This window comes from Cryptotermes secundus, unplaced genomic scaffold (assembly GCF_002891405.2).
Source record: "Cryptotermes secundus unplaced genomic scaffold, Csec_1.0 scaffold1350, whole genome shotgun sequence".
NCBI lineage: Eukaryota > Metazoa > Arthropoda > Insecta > Blattodea > Kalotermitidae > Cryptotermes > Cryptotermes secundus.
In genome coordinates, this window is record NW_019739242.1 from 1,219,504 (window position 1) to 1,245,786 (window position 26,283).

Consider the following 26,283-nt stretch of genomic DNA (forward strand, 5'->3'; position numbering starts at 1 on the left):
AGAAGAATTGTTAATGACAGATATTAGTACAATAATAAAAGAACTCTAATATGAAGTGACTTCATCACTTTGAAAAAGTGTCTGAAACTGAATCCTGAAGCTGCCCTGTCACAGTACGCAGTTAAAAAGGTGAGATGTAAGGGGCATCTGATAAAATGCAGAAGGAACAACTTTAATCTTTGTAATTGTAACAGATCAGAATCATATCTTGTGGTGGTGATCACTGTCTCACAGGAGAAGTAGTGTTTAATTCTCATTCTTCTTGTGATAAGGATTTGTGAAATGAAGGAAAGAAACAAATGAAATGCAATTTCTTTGTTTTGGCTGTGATATAAAGTAACCAAAATTGTATGTTTCAGGAATCAACATTGGACCAGTAGTTGCAGGTGTAATAGGTGCAAGGAAACCCCAGTATGACATTTGGGGCAATACAGTGAATGTGGCAAGTCGTATGGATTCTACTGGACTGCCAAACCATACACAGGTAAACTCACAACAGCATTTAATATATTCATATTTAGGCAACCTGTCTGCCTGGACCAGCAGCAGTACACATTCCACTGTGTATTATTTAAAGTAACATAGGATGCATTCTCTCAAATCTTCAGTGCCCAATTTGCAACATATGTACTAATGCTTGAAAGTGTGACATATTCTCCTTTGTGAAGAGGAGATTGCTCTTTTAGTCACCTCAATGTGTAGGAAGTGAAACAGTCTTTCTCTCATAAAACTATTTCTCTTTGCTTCTTGATATTGTTTGTGTGTTATGATGGACTAAGATGTTGATGTTACAAGAAATGAACTGACAGCTGCTACTAATTGGCAACATCCATGGAGTAGAGTCCATTTTGAGAAGCTAATAGTCACTCAGCTGCTCAAGAATTCCCCTGTAGTTTATGGAACTCAAAGGTTCTTACTGTGTTCACAAGAGAACGACACTTGTCTCTTGTGCTGAACAAATCAAACCAGTCCACACCCTACCAACCTGTCTGGAGGTCATTTTAATATTCTTCTCCCATTTACTCTGGGTCTTTTTCAGATTCTCTCACCACAATTTTTTTTGGTATTTGTGATACATTCCATGCATTCTTTGTATGCTGCCCATCTCATTCTCCTTATTCCATTATTTTAATAGTGTTGAAGAGTACGAATTGAGAACTTTACCTTCTTTCCCCCCAGCCTCCTGTTACTTCCTTCCTCTTCAATCAAGATATCCTCTTTAGCACCCCGTTCTTAGACATTGTCAGTCTTTGTTCTCCTAATATGAGAAACAAATGTTTGCACCTATGCAAAACTACAGAACTTCAAATCTGGTTTTGCACAGAAAACACTTCCAAGCATGACAGAGTTTCAAGGCTTATATTCATCACACAAAACAAATACAGTATTAATAATTTTCTTCGTTAATATTTACTTCAGCATATCTGAGGGTTTTACAAAAACTGCCATGTTGGAACATTTATTAAGCCACTGCACATTGCTGTACTCTCTCTGTTTCTTTTGTGTTACTGATTATCTACCTGATAATGATTTTTGTAAAACTAAATAACATAGTGGAGTAAATAATAAAGAAGGAAATTATTGACACTATATTTATTTTTATGTGACTTTCTAATTTTAGTGCTAGAGAAGCAGGAGGTTACCTTCCCACACTGAATGTGTTAACACTGCAATTCTGTGCAGGTTTGTCACCAGAGATCATATCTTGTCTATATGTTGCAATTAATCTAGGCATATTATTGTTTCTGGTTCTGACACCATTACTTTAATTCTACACATAAAGTCAGTGCATATCTCAGAATTAAGACTGAAAGGATAAAAGGGAATTCTAGGCAAATGTGCAATCATTGTTGTATATTTATTTAATTTTTTATTTGAGGTAAAATGATTCATTAAATCGGTTGTGGAGATAAAAGAAATGACTTCCACTTTTCCTTTAAGGTGGATGATTTATTTGATATTACAAAAATTAAGTATTATTTTAATTATTCATTAATGTTTTGTGAGTAGTTTTGTCTAATCTGTAGCCTGTCTGTAAGTACACAATATCACAAGAAGTGTTACTGTATGAAATACAAAATGCACATGAATTGGCTTGACTGTAAATTTAATCTTATCCCTTTCAGCAGGATGTTGTAATGCTGCTATAATTCATCCTTCCCCCATTTCCTTCTTTTCTGACTTCTTCACATTGCATGTAAATAATGATATAAAGCTCAGGAATAACTATATATTGTATCAGGCTTAACAGAACGTTAGCTTTATTGCTTGTGTTTATTCTATAAGATAAAATAAAATTACATATTGTCCAGCAGCTTTGTTGTTAATATAAATTTCAGTGTGCAGAAATATAGTAAATGCTTGTTCAGCACCAGCTTGAATATACAAGGTGTTATTGGAAAGTTCCTGGACTGTTATTGTTGTAACCACCTCTGTGAAAGAAGATGAGAAGGGAGGCCATGGTCACACTTGTGAAAGCCTATTGTGTCAGTGTACCATGTGACAATGCTCTCTAAACATGCATTGTTTTTACACACAAGTGCTTTTTCATCTCTGTGTTTCATTTTGTCTGCAATGGATGGCAAAATTGAACAATATGTCTGCATGAAGTTCACATGAAGCTCAGTAAATCCGCTACTGAAACCCTTGAAATGTTTCATGAGGCTTTTGAAGAACATTCTTTAAGCCGGACAGCAGTTTTTGAATGGCATTCACCTGTCAAGACCAGTCAGTTGTCAGTTGAAGATGCTGAACATTCAGGGTGACAAAACATCAGCAAAACAGCAGAAAATGTTGAAAAAATTCTTGAACTCGTCCATGAAGACCGTCACTGAAGAATCCATGAGTTTGCAAACACTGTTGGGATCAGTTATGGAGTTTGTCAGGAGATCTTAACAGAATATTTGAACATGTCCCTGAAAACCACAGAGTTTTGTGACTAACAACATGGTTATTCTTCCCCATCCTCCCTACTCGCCAGACTTAGCCCTCTGTGATTTTGCTTTGTTTCCCAAATTGAAAATGAAACCGAAGGGGCGATGTTTTGAAACAGTGTCTGACATCAAAAGGGGATCACAAGCGGTACTCGACAGTATTAAGCAAAATGACTTCCACAGTGCTTTTGAAGCATGGAAAAAGTGATGGGATCGCAGTATACATTCCCAAGGAGACTATTTTATAGGAGATGGCAGCCAAAATTGAGTAAGTTAGCCAGCATTTCTTTTTTCACCTAGTCTGGGAACTTTCTGATACACCTCATACATGTATAAACAAATGTGAACAGTTATTTGCTGAACTAGGAAAATGTCAATATATACAGTCTGCCCCCTGGCTATTATCCCGAATCACTACAGTTCAGTCATCCTAATGTCAGGGTGATGCTTTTATCTTCTAATGCCACATAAATCTAGCAAGATCTAGACCAAAGTGTTATCATAATGTATAAGTCTTGTTGCACTGTAGATGTTTCCAGGCACGGAATCCAAACTGTAGGTTACTTAAAACAGGATAGATGGGTCCATTCATTTGTGAATGTAAAAATGTACATATCAGAGTACTAATGTGAGACTTTATGCTACTGCATTAATGTACTCCCATGTACCACATAAAGTATTTACTTTTTGTAAAATGGATTTATTGTTTTTGAGGAACCAAACCCCCACACTGGATGAAGGTTTATTGTAAAATATTGCTTAATATGATGCCTTATTGATTTGAGCAGGTAACTGAAGAGGTTTACCAGGTGCTTAAGAATTTCCCATATGAGTTCCAGTGCCGTGGTAAAGTAAAGGTGAAAGGAAAAGGTGACATGACTACTTACTTCCTCACTGACCGTAAACAGCCAGGCACAGTCAGGGTAGATGATCTTCCTGGTATGCGTAGCTCAGCTAATACTGGAGGTGGTAAGTCACTGTAACAAACTTGCATTTTGTTCTAAAAGACTTGTATAATCCACAAATATTATGTTTTTGGACATTATCCATTGTCTTGTCTATTTTTTAAAAACCATCCTGTTTCTTTTTAAACACGTTTCAGAGACTGGATTCTGTTCCCATCCTCAGAATCCAGTCTCTGAAATGTTGTGTTTTGAAAAAGAAACAGGACGGTTTTTAAAAAATAGACAAGATGATGGATAATGTCCAAAAACACAATACTTGTAGCAATATACCATCGTCACAGACTTTTAGATCTTATTTCTATAATCGAGTTCTCAATGTTTGTTATTAGTTTGGTGGCATTTTGACACTTTTTCATTGTGCAAAGAAAATCTGTGAGTTGCAAGGAAGTGTTGATGTTAATGTGTATAATAGTATGTCAGTCTACACAACACTATTCAGTATTTAAAAACAAAATAGACACTATTACAACAATATTTGTTGTTAATAAAAACAAATGTTGACACAATAGTGTCTGTTTTTAAACACTGAATATTATTGTGTAGTCTGTCCTACTTTTATATGCATTATATACTGTATTTATAACCCACAACAGGATGCATACTATTAAGATTGTAGATGTCGATCTGTGCATTGGTGGTAAGACAAGTGTTCATGTATGCACAGCTCCTTGTAATGAGAGAAGAGAGAATTAAATATGAATGTAAAGCCTGATACAAGCATATAAAATATTCTTTTCGTTTCAAGACCGTATAATTTTTGGGATGTAACTTATATTTTTGTGGCTTGTATTTGGGCAAACCTGATATTTGTTTCTCATATTTTACTGTATCAACCAAAAGTGTATATCATGTTCATATTAAAGATTAGAGCTGAATCTTGAATTGCAAAGTGCATGGTCGACATGTTGCTGGTGCCATGCTTTGTGGCTGCCATATATAAAATTAGCTTTAAAGACATTTGGCTTGATTATGCATTACATTATTATAGACTCATATCAAATGAGTAAATAAAATAACAATAGTAAAAAAACATTAATGTGAGTTCTCTTATAAACAAATACAAAAAGGTGAAGATGATCCTGTGATCAGACGTCATGCCATGAAGATGTATGGGGTACTAGAGGTACTAGATGAGATTAGCTGAAAATTGAATAGGCATTAAACACCCTCTGAACCACTGCCAATTTTCAAACTACTGGTAATCATCTTTTTATGATTTTAGCTCTCAAACAGTTCTGCACCTCATATGAAGCATAGTTTCTTGCTAACTGAGCAAGGTCTACGTGATGATCACTTCAGTTCAGGAAGAATATCTGCATGTCATGATATATTAATTCAGCTAAAACTTCAGTCAGATGTGATATGCAGAGCTTTTTCTTTTTTGTTATGACACAGTTTCGAGGTTGAACCATCTGCTAATCAAAATCTGGAAAGATGTAATTTTAAGTGATAGTGTCCTATATATTCTAGTTACTTAGCTCACTCAACTGGTTCCTATTCAGTTCCAGAAGTTACCTAGTTCTTTTAATAGATGCCTCCTGAAAAAGATCCTGTGTACATATATTTCTGTTCGTGTGTTGACTACCAGTGTTTCTCATGTTTTCTGTTCATTGAGTCACTGTTAGCCCTCTCATGAGCCTTTGCAAGATGTCATAAGCTGGTTCACATCCTGTTCTTGGCAGATGCTGGTAATTCCATTCCCACCAATCCCTGTGTGTCTTGGCACCCATGTCAGTTATACTCTTTATAAGATTCATCCAGTTTCTTTCAGGATTGAGTCCTATACCATCTTAGAGATGAACTAGTAATGGTCAGTTGGTTTAATTGGAACATCACTGTATGATAGAAAACGTCTATCTCTGTAGGATTTGAGGTTGTCACAGCAGTGGTTACGAAGAGTTATATTTTCTGTAACACCATGTAGTCCATTGAAAGTCAACTGACATTTCATAGGAACATATAACCTCCACCTTCAGAGTTGAAGGATAGGACAAGCAATAAACCAGTATGAAGCAGGTTGGAAGCAGAGTTCTGGCTCTGGCTTATTCTGCTATCCTGAAGATGGAAGTGATATGGTCCTTCGAAATGATGGTTGACTTTTAGTGAACTACATGGCAGTGTATCTCAGAAGACATAACTCTTCACAGCCTCTGTATTGTTCATTGTACAAGCCTTAATGGCATGTACTTCTGCTGAGTAGAGGTGTACCTCCACACATTCTTAACCTCAGCATTAGGTAGAGGTGAGTGACATCTTTACAGTCAGGCTGCTTTGCCCCCAGAGAAGGAGCCCTCAATACCTGTATGATAATTTTGTAGAAGATTTGGTGAGTCTCATGGTTGTCTGAATATAGTGGCCATGAGGAAAAATGTGTGTCATATAGCCCTTGGCCATGATGCTCACACACACACAAAAAACTGCTATGCGAACATTTTATTCCATGTACAGAACTATTAGCCTTATTTTGGACTCTATCCATCGTCTGGTATATATAAGACAAAAAACCACAACGTTTCGGAGACTGGATCTGTCTCTGTCCTCAGGTGGGTGGGGCAGGATAGACCTACTCAGTTGCGCCCATTAGAAAGAGCTAGTCTCAATCACTGGACAAACCCTGGTCAGTAGAGAACAGCCTATAAACACCTGACAACAGGTTCCATCATTGGGAGATAATAGAATCTCAGTAACTGGGGTTTGTCCAGTGATTGAGACTAGCTCTTTCTAACGGGCGCAACTGAGTAGGTCTATCCTGCCCCACCCACCTGAGGACAGAGACAGATCCAGTCTCCGAAACGTTGTGGTTTTTTGTCATATATACCAGACGATGGATAGAGTCCTAAATAAGCCTAATCACTCTGTACAGCATACACCATCATCAGAATCCTTTCAAGTCTATTTTAATCCATGTCACTTTATTTGCATGACCTAGACTCTGGGCTGAGTGTTGGAAAATGTGAGTATAGTATTAATTACATATCTTTATTTCACTCATATCAGGGAACATGTATGGTGGAGTTGCCACTCCTTTGACCCTGTTACACCAGATCCAACAAGGAAGTGCACCAGAGATGAATGGTAGAAGCAAACCACAGCGACCATCATGCTCTCGAGATGAGGGGGGTGGAAACGGTGGTGGTGGCAGCACTTCTTCACTTTCCCATCATGGTGGCTTCTCGAGTGGGATGCACCCCAGCTTGCTGCTGAGGAACACTTCAAGGCTCCCTCCCCTCCGTGAGAACAGTTGCAGGGAGAATGGTGGCAGTGGAGGAAACAGGCATGGGGAGTGCGAGCCGCTTCTCCCTCTGAGTGGTAATGTGATGAAGATCCTCCCCAGCCAACAACAACGATCCAATTACATCAGCAACAGTTCTGGTGGTAGTGGTGGTGGTGGTGGTGGTGGCAGCAGTGGTGGAGGAGGCGGAAACAAGAAGCTGCACCAGCAGAGGTCAGTGGGCGGAGGAGATTTGGACGACCTAGCAAACTTACCGCCACCCCCTCTACCTCCTCATAAAGGTGGTCTGCAATTCACAAACTTCCAAGGACATTCCTCAGCATCTTCCAAAGGTGTTCCTAGACCACAAGATGTGACATGTTACACACCTCCTTGGCCCCGGGGAGGGGGAGGGCTCTCTGAAGTGGGTAACAATCGTGTCAGTAGTGGCAATCATATGAGTCATAATAACAGCAATAACATTAACAATATGGCATCTTCACACCATCAGAACAGTACGGGTAATGACATGAATTCTGGTGCTGTGAAACCTTATATGAAACCACTACCCAAATTACCAGGAAAAGAATCGGCTTCTCCAAATCACGGACGACATCATCGAAGTCAAACAAGAGGACATAATGCATCAGCACCTCCATTACCCCCCCATCAACAACCTTTGCTTCCACCCTTACCCATGAGACCCGCAGAGCACTGCTATGCACGCACTGAGGAGGCATCTGTCCGCACCAAACTTCGCAACAGCCACAACAACCCTCTCCTTCATCTCCAGCGCCACTATTCAGATGAAAGCCTTCCAGGAGCAACAGGCTTCTATTTCTCAAGCCCAGCTCAACAAAGGATTCATTCTTCTGCTGATGAGATCAGCTCCCTCAATCACTCACCCAGTATAAGCTCATCTGATGAGAGTTACAGTAGGACCACCGATGCAGATGCTTCGCCATCTCCTTCCCCTCCCCCTCATGCCACAGCTGGTGACCATGCATCCACACAGCAATGGCTTTATCCTTCTGACATCCAGGTGGACCCTTCATCCTCTCTAGAGAACTCGCCAAGAGCTTCTCTTGACTATATTCCCCCTCACTGTTACCTTCCTGGTGCTGGTGGCAATCATAACAATAACCCCAGTGGTGGTGGTCAGTCTGGTGGGGGAAGAATCTCTAATATAACATCATCTCAGGATTTGCCTCCACCAAACCTGTCATCATCACAGTGCTTTTCCCCTTCCAGTCACCCGCCAACTAGTCGAAGTAGGAACAATGCTTCCTCTGCGTCAGGTGTAGGTATAGGTAGTAATGGTTCAGGAGCCACAAGACACGACTGGAGCCTCTCTCCAGCTCGCCATCGCACAGGAGATGGGAGCAGTGAGCATTCTAGCACCACCAACTCCCGCAGCAGAGGTACCAAATCAACAGTGGCAACCAACACAGAAACTCTTCCTCCTGCTACATTACTAGCTCTCGCTGCTGCCAGCAATACAATGGACTCTGCATGCTGCAGCCCACTGCCACGTTCTATTGATGGGCAGGATTCTTACAAGGGTGACAGCTGTGGCAGCTTTGAATACATAGGGCATCGAAGTGCACTGAAACATGCAGCTGAAAAGCCTCCAGGGATACATAGGGCATCTAGTGCAAATGGCGAACGTTGTCATAGTACATGTAGTGGCAAGTCTCCTAGTAGGAATCTGAAACAGCTTCATAATCAGGACAAGAAACAAGGTGGGGCTAGTGGGGCTAGTGCGAGTGTTAAAACTGTGCCAAGTGATTCGGCTTTAGTGTCACCTGATGATAACGTTGGAGCTAAGGTTGCAGGTGCAGTGAAACAGCCTTCAGTTAGTGATAGTTTGGGTGAAAGGGAACATCTGCCTGGATATGGAGATGATGTTGAGGAAGAAAATTCACGTGCAACATCCACAAGTGAGAGATCATCCAAAAAGGATTGTTCTAGTCAGACAGATAGGAAAGATATGTTGTCTAGAAGTCATCGACGACATAACTCTTCTGCGGGTTGTGCAGGAGGTACGGGGGGGACCAAAGTAGAAGCACACTCCCCACTCTCATCATCAATAAATACACGATCCCTTGGTGCAGATGGTATGGGTTTGGCTTTGGCAGGTAAACTCACATCTCCCATTGTTGAAATGGGTTCCAAATATCATTACCAAGGTGCAGCGGCTGTTATAGCGAAAATACCCAACTTTGAACGTGAGATTCAGAAACTTCTTGAAGACCAAAACCTTCTCAAGAACATTCCACCAAAATGTGAGAAAACACATCAAAATAAGGAGATCATATCTCTTGAGGAGCTGAAGAATGTGAATCAAGTTTTGGCAGAATTGGGACATTCGAGCTATCTGCTGGAAAGGGATCCTGTTGTGGGCATGTTAGGAAGGTACGTACTAAACAAAAGTGATCATATGGTCAACAATGTTAATAATAACAATAACTCTTCAACACCTCAGCCCCCTCAACAAGTGGGATTGGCTGCTATCCAGGAGCTTGCACGACGCCAGCAAGATGAATTGAACAACATTGTAGATGTGACTGATAGAAATCAGACAGACTTTTGCTTCAGTTCATTGCTAGAGAATAAGATTGCTTTAAGCCAGCATCAGGTTCCTTCTACAACATGCATGCAGCAACATTGTGACAGGGAAAGCAGTAGGGAAGGTTCACTGAAACGGGGAAGAAATGGAATACCTTCATTGACGACAGTGGAGCAGAGTGGGGATAAACCCGAACTGAAAGCTTTGAAAATATGGAGAAAAACAGCAGCCATCAGTCCCCTGGACACCATAAGTGCTGGGGGAAATATTCTGCCACATGCAAATTCTCCTCCCCTGTCTGCCACAACTGAGACTAGGGGAAGTTGCCAAGGGGTACAGCGCTTTCGAAGTTTCAGGTAGGCCCTTTCAGGTTGATGAGTGTGGCTTCTCACATAGAATACAGTTTGTTAGAACAAAGTCTGGAGAGAGGGCATTTGTGCTTATTCATGTTTGTGTAGCAACTTACAGCATTTTGAACCTTTCTGATTTATTGTAGTTGAAACAATTCAAAGTTGGCACAGTTTAGGATTGCACATAACATGCATGAAGACAACCTCTTCCACAGAGGAAGTACCACTTACTAACAGCACAGTGAGACCTTGTAATACATATATGTAACAGGGACAGGTACAGGAGGCAGCCATGTTAAGTTCTAATTACTGGAACTGAAATTCACAGAACAAGCTGACTGGTTGCATTTCTTTTTTTTTTCATCCATGGAAGGGAAACTACTTCGGCTGCTGAATTAAATTACAATGTGTAATGTTTCCCTAATTGGAACATGCCCTCCCCCCCATCCCTGGTACATATGTGTAAACTAAATGTTCAAAAAGTGAAGTTAACACTTCAGTTGACAATTAACAATTTAACCTGTATCATATCAGCACTGAAAAGGAAGCAAATGGTTTTGTATTGGAAACACATGACACACACTGTCCTTAAAAATTTTGATAACAAAATGAAATAGTGGATAGTTGAGGAAAAGAGTAGCTCTTGCCCAAGATTGAATACATAGACACAGAGGCAGAGGGAAGGGCATGCCAAGTTATTTAGTTCATACCCAGAAACTTCTTTTTTGGAAATTCATCTAAACTGGACAGTAATTTGTAATCATGATCATTTCTGTCAGAGAAGGGTTGTCTTACCACAAAATTGTCTCCATTTTTCTCTATGGTCCCATAAGCTTCCTCCTGTATTTGAGCCTACCGTCTTTTATCATCCCCCACTTCAATACTCCAACTTGTCTTTGTTCTACCCAGTGATCATATGAACTTTTTTTTTGTATTACTCTGAGAGGAACCATTGTCATGTCACCCATTCTTAAAACATGTCCATACAGCTGTACCCACCAGTTAACCGACTTTCCTTATAGATGCTGTTAAACTTCCTGCTTCTTAATGCTGTGTAGAAACATCATCTCTTCTCTTTGTAATGTGTTTACATTTCTTATAATCTCTGTTCATATTTCTGTACTATAAGTTAAAAGTGACAGACAGTATCTTTTATATAACATAATTATGACTTCTTTTAAAGGTTCCCAGTTCCAAATATCTTTAACAAGCTGTCAAATTTCCCACTTTTGTTGATTCTGTATGCAATTTCTTCTTAAAAATTTCCATTTCCTAAATCTCTTTGTATCCAAGTGGAAACTGTGAAACTTTCATAGAAGTGTTGCTACATTTTATCTCTCTCTTCATCTAATTCTCATCATTCCACTTTTCTCCTAAATTTCTAAAAGTTTTATAACATTTATAGGTTATATTTTCCAGTCTTTTCTTATTCCCTTGCGTTAGAGCAACAACTGCCTACATCAGAGTGGTCTGGATTGCTCTTTCTGTCTCTTTTCTTCTGACATTGTCAGTGTGCCCCTAACCATGTTAAATAGTAATGGTGAGAGTATACTTCTGTTTCTGGATCCCTAATTTATCACTCTTATAGACTGGTTCTGAAAACTGAACATTAATTTGAATGGGACTTTTGGTGATACTCATAAAAATTTCTTCCTGCATGCTCCAACAAATTGACATCATGGGGTCATCTTTCAACTCTCTTCTGTTTATGGGTATTTGCTGTTTTAAGCACATTTTTATTAATTAGCCTTTCATGTAACACATTAAATGTTGCTCAAAAATGGGTATTTAAAATCAGAATTATTTTGTAAAAGTCGTTAATTGTTCGGAGTGGTTAGAAACATAAGTTACATCAGTGGATTAGTATGGTACACATGTAGGTGACAATGTATGGCCATGTGGCATGATTGAAAACTTGGACATTAACAAAACTGCAGAAAGGGTTGTTAGTGTGAGTAGAGTCACACTGTAAGTACCATAAAATATGTGTTATAAAGAGAATATTGAAAAGAAATTTATGAAGATTGTGCCACTGTATTAAGATAGAATGTTTTATGAAGCTTCATGTGAAATTAATATTTGTAAAATTCAGTTTTGTAATCTATACAGGTTAACTTGTGTTTGGACCTAAAAATAGTGACCGTAGATCAGAGGTTAGTGCATAATGTCATGTGTAAGGCGGTACACGAGACAAGAATGATGGGTTATAGTTCATATAATTGGATTTGTTGGCACTTTGGTTACAATCTCTCTTAATCACATTTATTACAGCACTATTGTTGATTTACACTTTATAATTCACTGTTACACACACACACACCTGCACGCGTGCACCCACAGGAAACAATTCTATTGTTGATGCAGACTGCACAGAAACACATCACATGATAGCTCGTCAGTCCATTGGTGTACTGAGTGTCGCCTAGCAATGAGCTGTAAACATTTGTCTTACTTGTATTGTTGTAGCGCACTCAACTGAAGGTTGTTTACCGGTTGTTGCCTAGAAATGCTCTGGCCATCCATGTTACATTGCTCCCTCCTTAAGGCTGTTCATCCCGAATAACCTAATGGTGTATCACAGTTCATTTTCTTCCGAGGGCTGTGCTTGCAACATCTTTTTCTCTGGTTCCGTGTTTCCTCTTATTGTTTGTTTTCTTTTTCTGGATTACGGTGACTCTCCATCTGGTACCACCTCTCCCTCCTTAAGGCCAGCTTGTCCCGAGCAGTTCTCTTATAAGGTTCTAGTCAGTTCAGGTTCTCACCATAATCCAAAGTTTTCTTCTTTTCTCTCTGTTTCCCTTTCCCCCTCCCTCTCCCCCCCCCTCTTAAACAACAACTGGAGTGGCTGATGCTCCCCCATATCCGGCTCTTCCTACACTAATTCTTCTTTTTCCGTTCTGGAGGGGGCCTCCATAATGTTCAGGTCATCATTCTTTGTAACCCGCTGGACGTTCTGACTACTTGTTTCACGATTTTCCCTCTGCAAATTTCATATAGGGTCTTCTTGTGCTTTCCTCCGCTTCCCAGGTGCAGTCACTGTTCTGGGCTCAACCCTCCAATGCCAGTCGCGGTTGGGTCCTTTATTCCCGTTTTGCATTGCAGGTCTTTCTAGCGTCTGTTCTCCATTTATCCTTTCTGAGTTTCCTGTTCAACACTGTCCCTGGTCCAGTATTTCCTGACAAAGTTTCGCTTGCGCCTTGCCACTCTTTCTGCTGGTGACCAATTCCTTCCATGGTCCACAATTTCCCTTGGTCAGATTTTTCATCAAGAAGTTTCTCTTGTGCCGTGCCACTGCTGCATGACAGGATATCTTCCTACAAGTGGCAGCCAACTTCCTCCGTGGTCCACAGTCTCCTCAGGTCAGTTCCTTTGGTTCTCTGTGTTGCCCTGCAGCTAGCTTCTCGCCCCTATGCTGCTTCTTCCGTCCTTTGACAGGTTTCACTACAGCATCATCCTTAGGAACCTCCCGATGTTCCAACTCAGACTCCATTTTCTTGGGATTTGCCATGAAATCCGTGGCATTGCTTGCTTCTCAATTGTCCTACATCTCTTTTCACTATTCATCCAGTTTGGGGGCTAGAGAAGCAAACTGTGTATCCATTATTTCTTTAATGTGTTTTTGGCCGGCTCATATTTCTTGTTTCATTTCCTCTGTCAGTTTTTGTATAGGCATTCATGTCCTCTTTGATTTCATATTTCATTTCTTTCACCTTTTCCTTCACTGTTTTAATATTGGCATCCATCCTGGCATCAGTTTTTGCCAGCAGGTATTCCATCTCCATAATGCATGATACAAGTACACGTTGCATTCCTAAATCCAATAATCTGATGAATCTGATCGAATCCATACCACTTCTAACATCAGTTGTCGCAAACTATGTTTTCTAGTTGCCAGGAGTTAATGGCTGCATGATTAGTGACACCAAATTGTCACATATTTACGGTCATAACCACTGCTGAAGAATCCAATATGATCTGAGCCTGGCACCAAATTGTCACATATTTACGGTCATAACCACTGCTGAAGAATCCAATATGATCTGAGCCTGGCACCAAATTGTCACATATTTACGGTCATAACCACTGCTGAAGAATCCAATATGATCTGAGCCTGGCACCAAATTGTCACATATTTACGGTCATAACCACTGCTGAAGAATCCAATACGATCTGAGCCACAAACTTCTGACACCAAAATGTCCCGTGTAGGGTGGTATGCATGACGAGAATGACAGGTTCTAGTTCACATGATAGGATTTATTGGCACTTCGGTTACAATCTCTTATAATCACACTTATCATAGTGCTATTGCTGATTTACAGTTTATAATTCACTGTTACACACACACTAGTCCTCTCCTGGTAATGCAATTAAAACTAAGGAACTAGCACTTCAAATCACTCCAGATATTACACATAAATAAAATCTTCAAATCACGCTTTAAATCCTCACAGGCTGACATCTGGTATTCTTCTATACTTGTGCTTCCAATTCACTCCATTTGCGGGCTTCTGCCGCACTATGGCGTCTTCTACGAGGAACTCAGAACTCAGAACTAAGGACTGTGTCACTCACTCCTAGTTATAATTCACTCTAAAATTATGGCTTACAGCTCTCGTTATATAGCCACAGCACAGACTGCATAGGAAACAGTTCTATTGCTGATGACACAGACCACACAGAAAACATGTTAAGTGATATCTCGTCAGTCCATTGGTGTGCTTACCGTCACCTAGCAATGAACTATAAACATTTGTCTTATTGTTGTAACGCATTTAACTGAAGGTTGTTTACAGATTGTTGCCTAGAAATACCGTGGCCATCCATGTTACAGTAATGAGAAACTTCATAATCTGTCTCCACCAAATATGATTAGGTTGGTAAAATCAAAGAGGATGAGATGGGTGGGGCATGTAGCATCCATGGTATATGTGAGAATTGCATAACATAATTTTGATTGGACAATCTAAAGGGAAGAGTCTATTTGGAAGACATAAGCCTAGATTGGATGATAATATTGAACTGAATCTTAAATAAATGGGGTGCGAATGTTTTGGATCAGATTAGTCTTAGGATAGGACCAGCAGTGGGCTTATATTAACAAGTTACTGAACTTAGGAATTTGACGAGAGTTACAGGGAATTTTCTTGAGTAGCAGAGTAGCTGTTAACTTTTCAAGAAGTACTAGTACGCTAAACCCTCATCGCTAATCTGGATTAATTGGGAGGGAAGAGATTGTCTGGATTAAGCAATAATCCAGATTAGTGAAGCAAAAAGTATCCCTAACAGACAAAAAAACTTAGAACACAAATAAATGGAAAATTTAATGATGTAAGTAGTGCTGATCTGTCTTCGCTCGCTCGGAAGCCGGGATCGTGGGTTCGAATCCCACTCATGATATGGATGTTTGTGTGCGTTTTTCTGTGTTTGTGTACAGGTGGAGGCCTTGCGATGAGCTGATCACCCGCCCAAGGAGTCCTACCGAATGTGTAAGATCTAGAAAAACCGAAGTGAACAGAGAAGTTCATGGAGGTAGGCCTAGGCCCACTGGGGCTGTAGTGCCAAGGAAAAAAAAAGTAGTGCTGATAAAAATAAATAAAAATATTGCTGTAGAGCCTAAGTTTAAAAACTATAAAAAATAGTAGATTTATTAATTGATAGAAGGCTCAGAAGTTGTACTTGTTTTGAACGTAATGATGCAGGTTTGAAGAAACTCAAGTTTTGTCTGAACAGACAAGTGACTCGTCAGCCTTCCTAAATGACGTGTGTCCTTTAAAGTATGTACTCAGCTGTGAACAGCATTTTTCATATTTTGATCCAGATTAACTGTAACTGGATTAGTGAGTGTCTGTTGTACGCTTTTTGACATATTTATTAGTCATTTCTGTATAATTGTCAAGGCAAGACATTTTATTTTATGAGTTAACAGTTACAGGATGTATTAATAATTCTGTGGAAATGTATGACCACAGCACAGTATCTTCTGTAGTTGTTAAAGGGAAGTTTATTCTAATCTTACACCCTCATACAAGGCACAGTTTTGCCATATAGCAGAGGTAAACGCCACATATTAAAGGTTAAAGTCTAGTAATACAGCCCCAGTATTTGAAGTGCAGTCAGCAGTCAACAGTCCTTAAAATGGCAATATTTTATTTAAAGCATGGTGAATGAACAGTTTTCTTTTTAAATTAAGCCTGTCCTTTTGATCATATTTGCAGTTTCAGTGTTTGTAGGGAGTAGGTATAATTTCATAAACAGTGACTTTGTAGTTATCCACAGACAAGCGGCCTCCGTAGTTCCCATCTCATGACTCAAGGTACGCGGGTTCAAACCCGCCAGAGGTCGTGGAATTTTTAAGGGCGGAAAAATTCAGGGAACAAGTCCTCTGGGAGGGACTTTAAGCCGTGGGTCCTGTGTCGTAGATTTACGGCACGTAAAAGATCCTCATGTCTCTAGGAGACCTCTGAGCAAAATTAGGCAAAATGTTTCGCACCCAAGTAGTTTCCAATGCCTCTGGTAGATGGGGAAAGTTATAGGGTACCAATGCCAGTAGAGGGCCGACCTCGCTGGCAGAAAGAGGAGAATTATCAGGTACCAGTATTGGTAGGGTATGGAGACAGTAGAAATTAAAGGGGGACATACAATAGACTATTAGTTGCGGTGCATGGGGAAACCCACCCCCTCTATACTGAATAACTGAATACTGAATAATATCCACAGACAGATGTTTAGTTTGCATGTTGTATTAAAACTGCTAAGACACCTGAAGATGGTTATCTAGGGCCATAACATGTTGTGTTAAAAGTGCAAGTGGAAGAAAAAGGAACAATTTGTTGCATTATTGATGGACTGTGTTATACATATACTTTTAATATGGCTTGCAACAGGATGTTTAAATACAGAATTCTGTACTAGAATTTTGTATAGATTATGGCATATGAGTACAAACTCTTGAAAATGTAAAGAATAAACTCCTGGAGGCCTATACAAAGATAAGGTGATTTAGCTGATAGATTTGAGAAAAGTAGAGTTATGGATTCAAAGAGTGTGAGTGGGTTGGGTGGAATAGCAGCATACCACTTTATAAGACATAATTGTGTTGGATTATTTGGGAAACACGAATATTGTCACATGTTAGTGACTAGAAACGAGGTTTGGATTGGTAATTGGATTTATTGAACACTCATAACTCATAACAACAAATCATTATAACACTCACTGGTTTACATACTTTAGAGACCACTGTAACTACAGCACACTTTAAGTCTTCAATGTCTTCACTAGACATTGTTTGGTAATGGCTTCTAACAATGAATATTCCTCTGCTTCCATGCTCATGTCATTATTAGCTGGATACCATCTCACAGCTCTTTCATAACTGATTTAGTCACCCGTTGGTTCTCGCTGTATGACCTTAGCATGGACCACATAGAAAACACCACTTCCAACAGTTCTTCTATTGTTGCATGTGTATCCATTGCCATGAACATGCTTTTTAGTGTGCCATTGCCACACACTCCACTCTTCCAGCCTTTCGGCCATCGTATCACAATTTAGTAATACTGAAGCAGCTAGGAGTACAAAAGTATTGTTATAGAAGTGCCAGAAAATACAAATTTGGTGGAACCCCATTTAAGTTTTTTTTTTACATACATACATATATTTCACAAGTCCAAAATACAATGGACATGAAACTGTCACAAGCATAACACAAACAAACAAAGCAGAAAGACAATATAAAGGTAAAGAAACACTGGTAACTATTTACTGTATGCTCCAAAAATTCATCAACTGTATAAAATGAGTTATTTGAAAATAAATTATTCTTAAAACTGATTCTATCCTTTCTAAGACTTTGAATGGTCTTTGGCAATCTATTAAATAACCTAATACCAGTAAACATAGTGCCCTTCTGGAAAACAGAAAGATTTGAAGTTGGAATATAAATTTGATTTTTGCTTCTAGTGTTCAGGCCATGAACTTGTCCTATATCATGTATAATGATCCATGGGTATGAAGTAAATAAATGAAGCTCTATACCTGAACAGAAATTATTTTGATTATCTATCACAAACATCAAAGAAAAAATATATTCACATGACAGTGGTAAAATGACTAACTTCTTAAAAAGACTTTTACATGAGTCTCTGGGTCCCACTCCCAATATGATCCTCATTACTTTCTTTTGTAATTTAAAAACTCTAGAATTATTAGTTGAATTACCCCAGAGGACTCATCCATACTTAATGATAGAATTAAAGTAAGAAAAATACACCATTTGCAAGGTTTTTAAATTAAAAAATAAGATAAACACCTAATTACAAAAATAGTGGCACTGAGTTTAGGAAGGATGTCTTCCACATGACTCTTCCAATTCAATTTATTATCAATTTGTATACCCAAATTTTTTAGGAGGAGTGGATTTTAACTCCAAACTATGGATAATCTTAAATGGAGGAAATTTAATTTGGATATTTGAGTTGATTGTTAAATGAGTAGAAACCTTAAACTGAGTAATGATAAACAGGGGTTCCACTATATTAAACAGCATTCCTTTTAACTGTCTGTCATACATAACTAGTAGCGTTTCTTCAAAGCAGTTCATCTTCAGGACTAAATGGGTTAACAGAATGTTGTTGTGTGCAGTGGACACTCTAAGATACAAATATTTCATGGAAACTGTTTTGGAATTTTGAAGAGCATAAATTTCTTTGTCTGTAATTTTAAGGGACTTACTCTGATGTTGACAGTGGCACAACCTGGGAGTTCTGGTTTAACTGTGTCACTAATTTAGACAGTCAGAAGATAGAATGTCAGGAACCTTACTGTATAAGCAGTTGTAATCTATATCTCTCTTCTGTACCTATTTAGTATTTCTTAATTCAGTAACTCTTGTTAATGTACACAACTTCTGAGTTGATTTCAGCTGCACATGCTGCTTTAATTACTGTTTGGTGCCAATTAGATTATCATGGTATTAGTTATATGCCTATATAAAAATCTAGAGATGTGTGATTTTATAATCTAGGAGTTTATGGATTATGCAGTGACAAATGAACTATGATTTTTTCATTGTGTTGTGTAAAACATGCACTTGAAAATAAACATCTAGTTACATACTGTGTAAAAAAATGCTTAAGGTTCCTGTCTTCTTTCTTCATTTGTGTGTAGATATTATTTCTCTTTTTGGATGTCAGAGTGTTATATGTGCAACATGATTCAGCAGTGGATGAGTTACACAAAATCACAGCAATTATATCCACAACAAAGAGTATCATATTCACATACACAGCCAAACTGTTGTGCTTGGTGGTTAGAGGAGAACCTATAGTAATTGCACCTGCATGTGGTTACATCTCCTGCACTGAAAGGGGTTTGAAGCATCTGGGATGATGTCAAGTCACATTGTAGCACTGCATTTCTTACGGGTATTTTAACATATAGAAAATCTGATGAATGCTTATTCTTATTTTATCTCCCATGAAAGGCCTTCCATTATTGTATGAAATAGTTCTGATAAGTGAAAAATATTTTTTGAGAACTTGCCAAAAATTATTTAACATACTTCTTGCTTTGAATAGTGGTAATCTCAGTAGTTCAGATGACTGACATTCTAAACCTTTGCTAGACTGCAAGAAACCACATGTGTGTGCATGTTTTGATTGCAGTGCTTCTAAGTGGTGTGTTGAATTGCTTTTCATGTTAGGGTCTGCTGCAGTGTTTTAAACAATATGTGTATATGACTTTTATTACATCTAATGTCAAGAAATGTTGGTTATGAAAAAATGTGATTTCTTTCATGAGTTACTGATATTCCTCCAAAATTTTCCTTGAATAAACACAAACATACAAAATTATTCTTTGTTGCAGTGTTTTCATTTCTTTCTTTTCATATATTAAGTGGTATGATAAAATTACCAGTCCTCTCTGGACAGGCATTTTGTCTGCCCTCCTTTAGCTATTCACTGTTGTAATGTTTCACCTTATAGCTTCTGTTTTTAAATTTCTTTCTGATGTGATTTTAGTTGTGTCATGTTTCTGTGGATCATGTTGCATCTCGTCAGTTATATTTATTGTATTCTATGTTGAGATAGCCCTTCCTCTCTACTCTGGGTTTGGTTTGTTGGTTCATTGTAGGATTTGGCAATGCCCATCCATATTAATTATATATTATTATATTAATTGATTAACTCCTTGGCTTGTTGATTTGTGGCTGAAACTTTCATACTGCTTTCCCTATGCTACACTGTTGAAACATGGAATAAGACAAACACATACACACTCCATGTGTAGGGACAGGAGTGGGTTTCTTCTGTTTTTGAGAATAGTTAAATCAGAGGTTCATTATGACCTGTCCAACTGCAGTAATAACTCCTCTCTCTAAACATGACTGCAGATGATGTCAGTTGCTTAGGAAACTTCAATGTTGCTGATTTTTGTGCTTGTGTTTCCTTTTTTGCCAGGTTTTCTGAATCTGTTTGGGAAGAGTAAATTTACCCAAGAATGATACAAATTTTTATCTTGTTATATTTTGCCACTACTAACTCTCAAAAAACACATCTTTAAGTGACTGAAGAAATATGAGCAATTTGTATTTATTATATACAAAATTATTGGCACCGTTTAAAGTATTAGTAATAACATAAATATATCCTGTAAAATAATGTTCTTTTGTGGAAAATTAAATGAGACTTTGACAATGTGATATTATTGTAAGCAGATTTAATTAGATGACATATATCTGATAGATAAACCATGACATACCATATTTTTATAAATTTCAATACATCAAATTGTATTTGTAGTAAATATTCACTAGATTCTTAAGGCTAAATTTAGTTTGGTAAAGTTGTTCTCTATCCAAACACATTCTAATATTGTTTTGTTCATGTTCTGGATTTTAATCTTCCTGTCCTTTGCTTTCCATTGCTTGCTTATGTTTCAAGCCCTTTTTAACATATCACTGTTTGTATTATCATTCAGTCTGTGTCTCTATGTTACTAAGCTTCTTGTTAGTTACATAAATTAGAAGAAACTATTGTTCTATCTATGCTCTTGGATCCTCATGGTCCAGTTTGTGCTTTGTTGTTCACATATTGAAACACAGTCTACTCGTTTTAGCCTCTATGCCTTATCACTTAACTACAGTATTACAAGAGAGTATGTAACATATCTACTATGGATTTTGCAAAAAGGCATCAAATTTCTGTTTTCTCCTGTTTGTATTATTCAGATGATGAATTAGTTAATTTTTTTCTGTGCTGTATGATGTGCAGTTTAAAGAGCAGGTGTATTGCATGTTTTGATACTGTGGAATTCAGCTCTAGCAACTTGAACTATTTTAGAATCTCTTCTTGTTTATTTTCTACTTGATGTTTATTATGTTTAGTTGTAAAAAATGAAGGTTATAATTTCATAATGATGCCAAAATATCATTTTAAAACAGAATTTTTATGACACAAATCTAAAAGCACATGTTTGTTAAAAAAGTAAGTGTACCCTATGCTCATATTCATGTTATGTCTAAAGTATATGTTGACTGTGAAGAAAGCAGTCTTCTGGGATTTTGCACCATGTATATGTGGTGTTAACCGACGTTTCGGAGGAACGTATCGCCTCCATCTTCAGGGTAGAAGAAAAAATATATAAGAAATCTGCAAGCAAAGAGACCGTGAGAACCGGTAAANTATATGTTGACTGTCTTCGAAGGTAGTGCTGTTACTTCAGATTTGATATTAAAGAAGAAACATTCAGAGAGACACTTCTTAGGAGAGTAAGATACATGTAGACAGAATGGGTGACAGTCAGATAAAGTTGTTCTTAGAAAATATTGTTAGAAACATTTAAAAGAGAAACCTTGCAGTTCAAGATTTAAAAAAAAAGGTACCGTTTTCAGGGTTGTGATGCCATATTATCTGGTAGATGTTCACCAGTGTTTCAGAATAATTTGCTGCCTACATCTTCATGGTAGCTTTAGTAATCTTCATAGTCACTGCCATGAGAATATTAAATGTTGGAAGTTGTTTTGTTCCCAGCATGTTATTGTGTGTTTGTTTTAGTGTGTAACATATCACTGTTTTGTCACTGCATAGGTTATGCTTAAATATAATCAATGAAAATTACAGTGGAATTGGTTATGACTTGTGTAAGATGTATTACTGTTTTTAACTTAGCCAGATATGTTTAACATAGACCAACAAATCACATTTGTTCTCATGTGATATTTCTTGCTTTGACTTCTTACATAATGTTACATAGAGGTTTAGGATTGAGTCCTGATTGACATATTTGTTGAAATATGTGGGGGAGTACAGTCATATTGGCAGAACGCCCCCCCCCCCTTCTTCTCTTGTGTGCACATAGTAATATTGTCAGTAAAAGAAATTCTAAAACTTTGATTTCCTCTGTAAGATGTACAATTCCATACATACAGTGGAACTGCTCACCAAGATTATCAGATATATCTGAGGACATCCTGTCTGTAAGTGATTACATTGGTGGATCAGTTGATATAGTACAATGTGCATCAGTGGGTCCATAAAAATAATAATAATAGCAGAAACACCAACAACAACCACAGTAATTTTCAAATAGTTGTGTTTTCGTTGTAGATTTGCTTGCTAATATAACGTAACAATTCTATACACATAACTGAATATAGATATGCAGAAACGGTGAATCTATTTTTATTTATTTATTTATCAGTTTTACTTTAATTACCAACTCTGAATTATTTATAACGGTGGCACCCTTGTCTATTTGTCTGTGTTTACATGTGCAGCATTATTGCTATATAGTTTATTAATTACTGTTTTGCTGCACTAGATGATAACTTCATTGTATTTTGTTTCGAATAAGTAAATGAAAGTAATCATGTTTAAAAAAGTACTTTAATTTTTAATATTCTGCACCGTCATGGTCAGCATTCAGATTCCTGCCTGTTGCCTCACTGTTCAAAAATCTACTTTAGTTATGAGGGTTGATGAAAGACTTGAGAATTTAAGCAGATCCAGCCATGAGTGAGGTATTTTCTCTCTTTTATGACCTGATATACTTATCTTCATGTCATTAATTCCTGCTGTAATTGGGACCAGGAATGGATAGAATTTTCCTTTTCTCCTCTTGAGATATGTTCTCACTGCTATCCATTGAAACAATGTTAGTGCATTTAAGTGTTCATTCGTTGTGAAAGTTATTTGAATCTGAATGAAAAGATCTTATTTATTCAGTATACAATCAAATAATATATCAGAATGAAGGGAATTTGCAAACAAAATCATACATAAGCTAGATTTGGTTGAAAAGGAAACAGTATTTACTGAAAAAAAGTAAGGACAAGTAATGGTATGTGGACATTAGTTATAAGGATAAAGTTTGTAGTCTTGGAAATTGTTTCGATCAGCATATTTGGTGAATGTAATTTATAACATGGAAGAACCTTACTGTGCAAAACAATATGAAGTGAATGTGGTCTGTAGTTACTTTAAGCAGCCTTTCCAGAAATATGTAAGCATTCAGTTTCTTGATTGAGTATAGTAGATGTTATAGGGGATATCTTTGCAGACATGCAATGGACTGAAAATTCAGTGAGAGTAAATAAATAGATAAATTATTAGTAATAGTATTATATCCAACACTATCTAAATACAATTTATTTTATTTTTTATTGTATAAATTAGCCTTATGGATTTCCAATGTTCATCTTTAAGGGCACCTTTTTTTCTGAAGATATTCACTTAAAATTATTGACATTCTCTTTGTTATTGATTCAGATCTATTGCTCTCTAATACTATATCCATTTATTTATGTGCTTTAGGATGTGTTCATGGTTAGTACTTTTTTCATCGTCTTTTTAGTTTTTCACGGTTCTGAGGATAAATGATATAATGATATAAACTCTGTCCCAACTGCAAACAATATATTATGTGTCCTTGATCTTGCTCCTTTACACTACATGTTTCGGCCTCAGACGGCCATCATCAGGTGTATAACACTCACGTTGCTGTCACACTGCACCCAGCCCAAAATTTAACATTTAGAAACACTTTCCTTGTTATTATCAACATCTACTTCGTTGATATCTGTCTGGTTTGTAGATTATTTTACACATGTTAATTTTGACTTTCCTGTAGTAGCACTATAAAATCTTTAGTTCTAATTTTAAAACCCTTTAAAATGTGTCTCTAAATTTTAAAATTTAAAATTTAAATGGATTTTAAAATTAGAACTAAAGATTTTATAGTGCTACTACAGGAAAGTCAAAATTAACGTGTGTAAAATAATCTACAAACCAGACAGATATCAATGAAGTAGATGTTGATAATAACAAGGAAAGTGTTTTTAAATGTTAAATTTTGGGCTGGGTGCAGTGTGACAGCAACGTGAGTGTTATACACCTGATGATGGCCGTCTGAGGCCGAAACATGTAGTGTAAAGGAGCAAGATCAAGGACACATAATATATTGTTTGCACTTGGGACGGAGTTTATATCATTTATCGTATAGAGTGCAACAGGATGCTTAAATATAATATTGTTCTGAGGATATATGAATGGTGTACTATATTCATGTTGACTTATTTTACCCTCCCAGCTACCCATGCACAAGGTGATGAGACCAGTAGGAGCCAACACAAATATGGTACACCATGTGGGCATCCTGACAACCACTGTGGCAGAATAAGAACATAATGAAACAGTACCACACATGCTAATAACACATATGAAAAAATGGTTTGGAAGAGAACAAATTTGAATTAATAATTGAAAGTTGTTAAAACATTAAGAAAAGATGATGGTACCAGATTTTTAATTAGTAACTTATTTCTCTCAATTGTACCTAAGACAAAATGTGCATGAAATAATGTTAGTGTAACATGTAAGTTAGATTGTACAAAAATATTCCTCCAAAGGTGAGTGAATTTGCAATTGAAACATGCAAAAGGAACATCAGAATTATAGAATATAAGTTGGATTTTGAGAGTGGTGGATATATTCATACCTGCAGAGTGTTCTGGGACAAAAGTGAATACAGCATCATTATGGCAGGTAGGCTGGATTCAGCTTGCTCATATCTTGACATATACACTGCTCATGTACACGTGATGACAGTTTTCAGTGGCTGTTAGGCTTGTCATAGGTGTCAGAAAATATCAGTGTTCTGAAGTTTCTGAAGTGAGAAAGTGGACCATCTTGAGCAGTGCACTTACATAAAATGTTGCCAGTGAGTGGGAACATGAGCAGATGCTGTAGATGGTATATGGTAAATAAATGATCTCCTGGTCCAGGGTATTTAAGTGGCATCATGGCTTTAAGGACAGTTGGAACTTGAAAATGATCAGCACATTGGACAGCCTGTTGTGCATTCTGGCCATCACTCGTTGGTAGAGACAGTCCACAAAATAGGTATGGCAGGAACAGTGCCATAACAAATGAAGGTACGTGCTGTGCACAGTAATGCAGCAAGTAATGATTCATTATTTATTCAGAAGATCAATTACATGAATCCTAAACTAAATAACATTTCTCCATATGGAAGTTGCCATCATGGAGTTCCATAAAGTTCTGGCATCATTGCTCGAAAGAGTTCATGTGAGAAGTTCTTTTGACAGGCATTGCATCATGCACCAGAAATTTACACAAATTCCTGATAATGTTGTGATCAATATGGAGAAGACAAGGAGGTGTCTGGCCTTCAATGGAAGTGATTTGTATGGATAATGCTAAGATGTTGGTGAGCAAAGATTAAATGTTCCTATGTCACACTGCTCTCACACATCAGTGACTGCTTCTGTGGTTGCAGCTTACCAAGGATGGCACTGTGCTGCTTCTCTGACTAGCATATTCTGCTGATCTTCTACTGTGTGACTTTAACCATTTTCCATGGATGAAGGATCAGATGAATTGTTTTTAACTTCAATAATGCAGTAGGCATCTATGTGCCTGTACAGGAGGTCTTGCATCATGGCATACAGGAAGTGTCATTCAGGATATACCTTCTGTCCAGAACTTTTTAAGCTGCCATCAATAATAATTCCATCAGATACAACGTTATACATATATACAGTTCAGATGAATCACAAAGGAGAGTTCGTAAATAGGTCACAAATGGAAGTAAAACAAATGAAATGAACGTAATAGGCTTTCAGTTTGTATCACTAGATAGCAGCATAGTCCAGCTTCATGACAGTCTAGGTAGAAAAAGTAATTGCACTGATTATTTACGATATACACATGATTTAAGTCAAGGTCTATAT

General features: G+C 37.6%; 1 protein-coding gene across 6 annotated transcripts in view; it reads left to right on the forward strand.

The window, feature by feature from the left end:
- The window catches only part of LOC111871901 (Ca(2+)/calmodulin-responsive adenylate cyclase), a 375,443-nt gene that overhangs the window by 343,621 nt on the left and 5,539 nt on the right, over positions 1–26,283 (forward strand). For 5 of the 6 annotated variants that reach the window (XM_023865290.2, XM_023865293.2, XM_023865292.2 and 2 more), the window contains exons 20-22: positions 360–484; positions 3,722–3,902; positions 6,896–9,524. In XM_023865290.2, the coding sequence (XP_023721058.1) occupies positions 360–484; positions 3,722–3,902; positions 6,896–9,524 (2,935 nt within the window). The remainder of the gene's footprint in view (positions 1–359; positions 485–3,721; positions 3,903–6,895; positions 9,525–26,283) is intronic. The other variant, XM_023865296.2, reaches the window with a different exon arrangement.